This window comes from Parus major, chromosome 1, assembly GCF_001522545.3.
Source record: "Parus major isolate Abel chromosome 1, Parus_major1.1, whole genome shotgun sequence".
NCBI lineage: Eukaryota > Metazoa > Chordata > Aves > Passeriformes > Paridae > Parus > Parus major.
Genome location: NC_031768.1, coordinates 23,381,482 through 23,391,206, shown reverse-complemented (window position 1 = coordinate 23,391,206; position 9,725 = coordinate 23,381,482). Strand labels below are relative to the sequence as shown.

Sequence of the window (9,725 nt, the reverse complement as noted above, 5' to 3'; positions counted from 1 at the left end):
AAGAAAAAGAAAAAGAAAAAGAAAAAGAAAAAGAAAAAGAAAAAGAAAAAGAAAAAGAAAAAGAAAAAGAAAAAGAAAAAGAAAAAGAAAAAGAACTGTTCTACATTACATTTTATTTCATTATAAGACATTAAAGTAAAACGGAGTTGGATTTGCTTTCCTTCCAAATTTAAGTTCATAAAGAAAGACAATTTAACATAAGTCATAATGGGCATGGCCAAATATTCATCTAGGCCTGAATATTTAGGGAAAACTATTGAGGAGTATTTCAACTCTGCCAGCCACCAGTTCCCTTCTCAGCTTTTAGGACTCTGCCCATGAAGGCGCTCTTATTCTGCAGGCTGCATCTCACCTTTGTGTATAGTATCTCTTGACTCACATTTCCTCCTCAGATCTCTGTTTCCATATCTCATTAACATTTCTAGCATATTTTAAGACTCTGTGTCAAGTTGTTTCACTAAGTATGAGGAAAAGAATTCCTTCATTTTATTTGTTTTGAACCTGTTTTCTGATTTTTTAAGATAGCATATCTGATTTTAATACTGTAAGACCTATCAGACACAAGTAAGACGTAGAATACACAGAAAACAGGAAACTCAACAGATATACATGACTTTGGGAACTGCATATTCCTCTTATCTTTTTACATATTCTTCATACCTTGCCTCTTTGCTTCATTAATCATCTTCATGCCAGAAATTCACAAGACTGTATGTATTTTCTTCTGAACAAAAGTATTCTCTCTCATAAGATCTGACTCGCTTAAGGGATTTTCTCCAAGCTCACTGGTTATCCCCCAAATATACTGGTTACTTTATCAACAGGACCACCTTTAGTTTTTGTCAATTCCTTAAAATACTCTTTTTTTGGTAACTAATTTCCATATCTTGTGATAGGCCAAAAAAGCTCATGGTTAATGGCAGATTTACCATGAACACTAAAAAAAGCTAGGAAAATGTCACTTAGAATATTGAGAAAAATTTATCTGCACTACCAGTTAAAAATTAAAATTTTAATATTTTAATAGGAAAATATAACTCAAAAACTCAGTTTTGCCTGTGTTGTAAATTTAAGTTAATAAGAAAATAATTAGTTCATGTAGCAAAAGAGAAATTTTTGAGAACGTGTCCAAGGAAAATTTAGTGCACAGAGAGACACACTTGTAGTTGCTAATTTTCTGCCAGTATTTGAATGTGAGTGATATGACTGCACGTACCATTTTTTAAAGGATCACTGGGTTTATCAATCTCCCAAAACAAATCTTGTCAAGCAATGAGTGAGCTAAACAATTCTATAGGCTGTCAAGTCTTAGTCTAACATTTTGAGAGAAGAGAATTTTGAAATAAATATTTAGAAACAAAATAGATGGGTAGAGGAAAGTGTTTTATCATTTTCTCCAGTAAGTGAAAATCCCAAATCAAGACTATTTAAAGAGAGAAAGAAAGGGAAAAAAAGCAAAACTGTCCTGCCTGTGTGAAAACAGAATCCATGTCAAGTAGCCTTTATAGGCCTTGGTACAGTTTAGATTGGATTGATTTGATTGTTGTGTCTGGGGATTCAGCCTGGGGAAAAATAGGGGAAATGAAAGCATCCTTATTGATTAATCCACCTCCTTTTGTCTTTTGATTTAGAGGTTCAGTTTCAGTGTCTGCCTGGGATATACAAGGCATTTCAGAGAAGACTGCCCTGGTGAAGATGAGCTGACAGCTGAGAGGTGGTTTTGATATGCAGGTAGTTGAGAAATGAAAGACATTGATCTGCACTTTAAGGAACATTACGTGCACTGATTTACAGAGCAAAGAAGTTGATCTTTAGGTCTGGCTGGTTTATTACAGTACAAAAATTTGAAACAGTGGCAAGGCACACAGTGACAAGGGGCTTATCTAATTTCTAAATTCAAGTTTAATTTAAACAGCAGAAAGCTTAAATTATGATAATGTATTATTCAGATCACATGAACAATGGGGGAAATAGCTCATTATCTCAAATACTGGTATGTTAAATATCACTAATAGGTAAAGCTGTGTCTCTTGGCACTGTGCTAAGAAAATATATTTCTGATTTACTTATTGATATGTTAATTCTTCCACAAAACTTTAAAAAATAAAGTACTCTGAGTCCTTGAGAAAGTTCAGTGATGGAAATGTTATTCTTCAAAAATCATGGCTATTGATATGCCTGATAGTTCAAAGATAAAATTCATGTGAAGCCCTTTCTTAAGTGAGAGCCAACAATATAAATATTAATGCTATCAATAAATGAACCTAGAAATTCAGTATTACAAATTCTTAGGATAGTTTCAGCTGATGTTCAGATGAACTCATAAAATGCTTTGCTGCCTCAAGGCAAGTTTGCAGTGTGTAGTCTGTGCCTCTTTTCCCACAGACAGTCTCTGTGAGAAGCATCTCAGTATACCCACATTCATATCAGGCGCCAGAAACAAAGCACTGCCCCAGATGAGCAGAAACTTTCTAGAAGAAATCGGACTGCCAGTATTCAGAGAAATGTGTTAAACAACTTTCTGATAAAGCCTTTCACTAGAATTATTTTTATTTTAGTCATAAAACACCTTAATCATTCTCTTCTACCTTCTGCCTGAACAAAACAGATAAGCTTTTTGTCTTACAGCACTCAGATACCAAGACATTAAGCAGCTCGTGGAAAAGACACATAATGTGTCAAGGCATTGTAGGATTCTGTTCAGCTGTAAAATTAAAACTAGGAGATAAAGTAAAATACTTGATATGATAGAGTACAGATGCTCACAGTGGGCTTTGCTAAGCATGTGTTCATGTGTGTTCACAAGCAATATATCATATTGCCCATGCAGAAAAAGACAGATTTAATCTTGTTCAGGAATAATAGCAAAATTCAAAAGAAATGAGGCAAAATTCATTTTCTCTTTTCCACTGGATCATTATGTCACATTTTTGAGAAACAATATTCATTCTCAGATTCCAATAAAATATCTGACCCCTGTGCTGATTTCTTCCATGTGCAGAAGTTAACTTGTACATCTTATTCCTCCTTCTTCCCTCCAAAAAAGACAAGGAAATAAAAAATCCAAGTCTCTCAGAATGGTATCATACACAGCAACTTCCTAGAAGTAATGATTCAGCCAGAAAATTAAGTATGGATTCCAAATTATTTGGATTTTTTTTCCTCCTTACATGTTACTTTGAGCCTCCTGTGCATTCTTTGTCTCAATTCAACACTGTGCTTTCTTTCTTTTGCTTCTGATGCACTCTTGCTTGTCCTTTTCTCTCAGTACTGCTTTTCTGGAATAGTTTAAGACTCATTATGCTTGGATCAATAATATGGCATATCTAGTCTTAGGAAAAGTTGTTGAGCATGAAACTTAAGGGAATAGAAATTACCTCCCAGTTCATGACACATTCAATTAAAAAGACTTGATAGTGGAAGAAAACATAATTTTTGTACTCTATCCTGACACAAAATTTCACCAAATATGAACATACTAGAGGTCTTTAAAACTTCATGGACACATCTGTATCAGCTGTAATTGTCTCAGAATATAAAGCTAGATGTATCATTTTTGTTCACAAAAGGTTGTCTGTCAATCTCAGTTAAATATACAAAAGTAGGTCTTTTCAGTGAGGAACTATTTTTAATAACTTCATTTTCTGGTTTAATTGCACTTCTGACTTGCTAAAATAGCTACTGCAAGTGTCTGAGTAAAGAAATGAACCTAATTCATTCTGGATTTTGACCTACATCCATACACTACTGATGAAAATAAGCCTAAATTACAAGGGTCATAAGTAGCTCATACCATAGAATATTAGCTGGGGGTTTTTTGATGGATGGGGTTCGTTTGGGTTTTTTTTTTTTTTTTTTTTTTTGTTTTTTTTTGATAATTCAGAGTATCTCTTTAACACTGGCAGTGAAGTAGATTGCAGTTACGACTGTTACCTAGAGAAATGTGGATGTCTGCCTTCACGTTCTAACACAGAGCCTGCTGCGTTCAGTGTGACCTCCTCCTCAACTGCCAGCCTAGACACATCACCTGAACATAAATGATTAACGCTAGAAATGAAGACTTTCATGTTTGATTACCTGTCACAATTTACTGGTAATTCTTTCTCTACCCTCTGGGTCTGATTCATCTTTCAGTTATACTCATGTAAATACAGAGAAGCTTCACCAAGTTAAAGGAGTAAAAATCAATGAAAAATTGTGGTGGCAATAAAATTAAGGCCCCTTGCTTTAAATCTGGAGATCTCTGAAGGCAACAATGAAGGGTAAGATTTCTTTATACTTCACTTACATTAGACCCATTTAATTGATATCATAAAAATGGGTGTCAAAACCTGCCAAAGTATATCAATACTTTATATATGAAATTCTTATTTTTAAGTGCCGATAAATCCTGATATACTTAAAAGTCCTTTAACATTCTTCATAAAGCATATATCATCAATGACTTCTATAAAAAGCTACTAAATGTAGCAATAGTGCAATCTAAAGAACCACATCAGCCATTTTAAGATCTGAGTTTTTTATATTCAGGTTCTCATCATATGAAGACATACTAGTCTCAGAATAAACTCAATTTGTGTCATTTAGTACAGTCATGCTATCATCAAACTTTTACATAAATGCATATCATGGAACACTGGCAATTTCAACCCATGATAGCTAGATAACAGTCCCACAAGATACCAAATATGCAAGTGTCTTTAAGGATTTAGCTCAATTACTATTGAAGCAAGGAGAGTTAAGCAGTTGAAAGAGGACTTTTTTGTTTTGGCAGGGCTAAGCATTTTACTGTTGTAAGGATGCAAAGAACAACCTGACTGGAATAGTTCCTTGGACAATGTAAATCAAAGGATCTCCACTGACTTCAAAAGAATGTGTGGATTTACATTACTTGGAGACTTGTCTATTTGTTCATGCTTTTAGATTAAATGTCATTACTATTATTAGGAAAAGGTCAAACCAAGTGTCTATGTTATAAGACAAAAATCTAAACAACCATGCAAGACTAAAACACGTGTTAATGAAAAGTGTCCTCTTTACCACTCACAGTTTACCTTTCAGAACTAGGCACCTTTGTCTTAACAAATCTTCTGAATTCTTTTTCAGAGAATGAAACAAAAATTTCTTTCTATTTGAAGAAATTTGCTTATTATTCTGGTTGTGATTTTAATGTAGATGCTTTGCTTCTGCTTCCATGTCAAGGGAATGGAAGTGTGGAATCTTTTGGGGTGTGGAACCTTTTTGAGCTCTTATGATTAATTTGTATAAACAGAGCAGCATTAAAAAGTACTTATATAACAAGTATAAAAAAAATAAAAATTAAATTAGACATCTGAAGTTCATAGCGAGTCCTTTATTCCATCACTTGAAGTCCTAGTAAGTTTCACAAAATCTTGGTTGTACTCTGTCATCTAACCACTGTGTGCCCACATTCCTATTGGTGGAATAGTGGAGTCCCAATAGTGGAGGTCTTCAAACCACTTAACTTTGGCAAATAATTTGATTCTGAGTAGAAGGCCTTGTGATGAAAGAAGAACCTACAGGGAGTTATTCAGAATATTTGGATTAGGAATTTAAACACTACTCAAATAGTCCTTTCCATAATGACGACATTTCTATCATTGGCCAGGAACAAATTTGCTTGCATCAAAACACAGCTCAAGACTTCCATCAGCCTCATTTACAAATGTGAAGCCATAAAATAGATCTGTCCCTATTTATACCACTGTCAGATTATCTAAAAAGAAATAAAATACTATCCCTTTAAACACATCTAACTTGCTTGCTTTGATTTGTACGTAGTTGTGAGGACAGTGTGAAAATGAAGTATTGGAAAGGGTAAGAAGCCTATTTAAAAGAAGTGGTTACACTATTCCTGTGAACACTGCAGAAAGGGATATAAAAAAAATATTAATTTTACAGCCATGCTGAAAGACATTTAGCATGTTCAGCAATTTTTGTAGGAAAAAAAAAATTATGACAACTTACAGAAAAAGTGGGGGTTCTGTTTTTGATTTTTTTTCCAGATTCATGCTGGTAACCCAGGTATCTACATATACAGCAGAGGAGCTACAGGGAACCTGTACTGTCCTGGAACCACATCTGCATGCAAAGTGAAGCCAACTAAAATGGCATTAAACATTTATGCTGAGGGATCTGAATCACCTCCTTCTACATTAATTGCTTACAAGGAAGAAAAAATTTAGGAGCCAGAACTAGGTAGCCCATATCCTACATGCTGTGATACACATTTTATACACTAGATATGGAACTGAGATTCTAAGTTGTCCTCTGAAAGTTTATCACTTGACAGTGAAATCCTATTTATAGCCAGGAGTTGGAGAAGCCATGTAAAATTTTGTTTTGTTAACTTTTTTCTATTACCTGCATGTAAATGATGTTCAAACAACTTACCCTCCCAGCATAATGCATAACAGTGAAGGTGGAGCCCAGATCCTTTGGGGCAAGGTTACCATTTCCATCTTTTGTGGAGGAATAGACTGTGTTTGTATCTGATGTATCCAGGTAAGACTGAATACGTTTAGACAGACTCTGTTCCACTGACCAAACAGACTGGCTTTCCTCATCTAGCATTGACAAAAAGCCTGATGGTTTCTGAAATGAAAAACAGATTTTTCTCATTTTATACAGGAGCAATAGAATTTCAGTTTTTCCTTGAAGAGTAACACAGCTAGTAATTTAGTAAACAGAAACATACATCACTTCAAAAAACAGGAAATATAAAAAAGATTAAAGTATTTTTGTAAGTGTTCAGGGCTGGTTCTTCTATAAGAAATGTAGGGAACAGTACTTCAGTTTCAGTTGCCAAAAATGGTCACTATTGACGATCCGTTAGAAACTAATTGTGTTACTTGCTTCTTTAAAGTTGTCCAGAAACTAGATTCAGGCACTAAAGAAACTGTCAGGCTCATGCCACAGCCTCCTCGTCAGTCCTACAGCAGCACAGTTGCTATGCCACCATACCCAGATGCTACACAGGAATCCCTACGGGTGGGGAAATTCTGCTGCATCTTCCTCAGCCCTGTTGTGTTAGTAAGCTCTGTGAGCCACTGAGCTGTGGCCTCTTTGGTCTATAACCTGGTCTGAAGATTCATAAATTGGAAAATGCAAGCAAAATTTTGTATTAGCCTAACATGCACAGACTGTGTATAAATATACATGGTGTAAAATGGGTCTGGAAACTACCTGAAAGAAAAAATCCAGAACTGCACTATGGTTACCAGGAGAATACACAGTTTCCATGGCAACTCCCTCTTGTACACATTCTGCTTGCTCTTGTAGGAAAAGCACTTCATTGATGTACTGGTGTATCTTCTCATTGGTCATGTTGACACACAGCTATTGTAAAATGAAGAAAAAGTGAGTATTAGACCTTTACTGGATAATTCATCAATATCGGTTTTACTGCACGTCTAATATCGAAATTGAAGAAATGTCAATCCACAATATGGCAACTCTTGGCATGCTGCAGATTTAGGAAGACCCTAGGGAAATTTAGATTTTAATAACTATTACTATTAAATTGGGAATACACAGTTTTCTGCCTTCACAGTTCATTGTGAATTCCACATAAGAGTTATCAAAGATCAGCCTTATCAAATACAGTGGAATTTTATACTAATTCCATTGAATGGAGAAGGGTAACTCTACATATAAATTGGTATATTTAATATTCTTCTGCATTTTATATTCAGGAAGGTTACACAACGTGCTTTTAGAAAAAAAAAAACAACAAACCAACCTACATATTTGTTTAAGATCCTGAGTCTGTAGTTAGTTCAGTGCTAACAAAGACAAAACTCTATTTCCACATATAATGCCACTGAAGAGCTCATTGTGTTTTACCAAAACTTATAAAACACCTAGGAATATTTTACTAGATGCTGCTCTCCATTTTATGCATATTCTAAGGGAAGGTTGTGAAGAAAATTATGTTGCATAGAAAAGTTCAGTGTTTGGAGAGATAAATAATGTAGAAGCTTCTAATATATTTTCTTTGATTGCCTTATAGGATCTAAAATGAAACAGATTCACAGAAATCTGATTTTCAATTAAAAAAACATGGGAATTCTATCAGCTTATTTGTGTGCTTTTATATTTTATTCAAAGTTCACCTGCTAAAATAAGCAAATATTTAATAACCTTGTGGAATAAATGTTTTATCTGTTTTATTGACATTAAAGTGGAGATTTTAGTTGAAAATTTGAAAACCTCCTCCAGTGCTACATTAACTATGACTGAGAAATTAAGAAAACAGAAACTCCTAAAAGGGTATAAGAACACTTCATATGAGGAATGATACAAGGAATGCCTGCATGCATTTTCTTTTCAATCTAAACTAGTCACATATTTGTGTTGGCCAGCCATTAACTATATCTTCCATGAATAAAGTATGTAAAAGAAATTCTACCAGAAAGTCATATTAAAAGTATGAAATATTCAGAACAATCCTAAAATTACATGGCTTAACACCCAGATGAGGGAAGAGAACCCAAGTAATGTGTAAGAGTTGCCTGAATTTTCCATTAACACCTCCTGTTAGTATAGCCAACTTGTACTTGTTATACAATAAAATAGACTAGTGTGGAAAACAGCAAGAAGAAATGAGACCAAGCTCATTTTATAACCAAATGTCTATTAACTGTCTGTACTAATGCATGACAGTGCAGACAAAAGACAGCCTTAAATAAAACAAATAATTCTTTAAAGTCAGATTTATAAACATTCAGAGTGTTTTGTTATTTCATTAACAATAGATGTATACAACTGAGTTCCAGTATCTACTTATTTTATGGAAAAAGACAGTTTTTTTTTTTAACTCTGTGGAAGGCAAAATGTGATTTACTGATCACTTCTGGAATTCTAATTGCAAAATCTTTCCAGAAGCATGTTAACATTATTTTATAAGGCAGACAAACTTACACTTGGCAGAATATGGTAAAGCTTCAAAATGATGCATGCTGTATATATCTTTATTTGCAGATGACTTATTTAGAGAACCAGATCATTCAACTTTACAAAGGCATATTTTACAATAAGAAAAATTGTCAAAATCCCGATAAACTCAAGCTTACTTTTTATCATGAGCCAATCTCTTAAAATGCATTAAAAAAAAAAATAATTTGAGAGCCTGACTGTGCAACAAAATTATTGAACTACACAAATTGAGATGAAGGACGTCTTACAAAGATGTAATAAAAAGCATTGGTTTTAAGTACAGAAATAAAAAGAACTGTATTTTATTAAAACATCCATACATGATTGATTGCATGCATCATTTGTCAGCTGGACTGGCAGACTTGCCACAAAGCCACTAAGATGCTGCAGACCAGAGCAGAAAGCAGCTCAAGCACTTGTACAAACTTCAAAGTGCCCCAAAGCTGCTCTCTCAAGCAGTGGCTGAGAGAATGGCTCTGCAGAACAAGAACCAGGAGACCAGCCAGGAAAATCAGCACATTCTGATCAGATCTTTCTCCATTTCAGTGTTCTATACAACCTTCTGTAATAAAAAATAAAGGTAATAAAATGGATGCTTCAAGTTAAAAGCTTGAGACAGGTTGACATAATAGTTAAAGCAGCTGAAATGTAGAAATGGGATTAATATGAACTGAACTAGCTTTGCAAACCCAATTCATGTCTTCTAAGTATTACATAAAACAATGATGTACTTTCTGTACAAAGATTTGAAAAGTTCAAAGAACCAC

At 34.3% G+C, this 9,725-nt stretch overlaps 1 protein-coding gene and 1 long non-coding RNA gene across 4 annotated transcripts in view; one reads left to right on the top strand and one right to left on the bottom strand.

Annotated features, from left to right (window-relative positions):
* LOC117244058 overlaps positions 1-5,329 on the top strand; it is a 12,448-nt gene extending 7,119 nt beyond the window's left edge. The window contains exon 2 of the long non-coding RNA XR_004496448.1: positions 1,632-5,329. This is a non-coding gene — a long non-coding RNA (uncharacterized LOC117244058). The remainder of the gene's footprint in view (positions 1-1,631) is intronic.
* MYO16 (myosin XVI) overlaps positions 1-9,725 on the bottom strand; it is a 363,582-nt gene that overhangs the window by 92,752 nt on the left and 261,105 nt on the right. For all 3 annotated transcript variants that reach the window (XM_015633144.3, XM_015633135.3, XM_015633117.3), the window contains exons 22-23: positions 7,207-7,359; positions 6,415-6,615 (exon numbers count right to left, since the gene is read on the bottom strand). In XM_015633144.3, the coding sequence (XP_015488630.1) occupies positions 6,415-6,615; positions 7,207-7,359 (354 nt within the window). The remainder of the gene's footprint in view (positions 1-6,414; positions 6,616-7,206; positions 7,360-9,725) is intronic.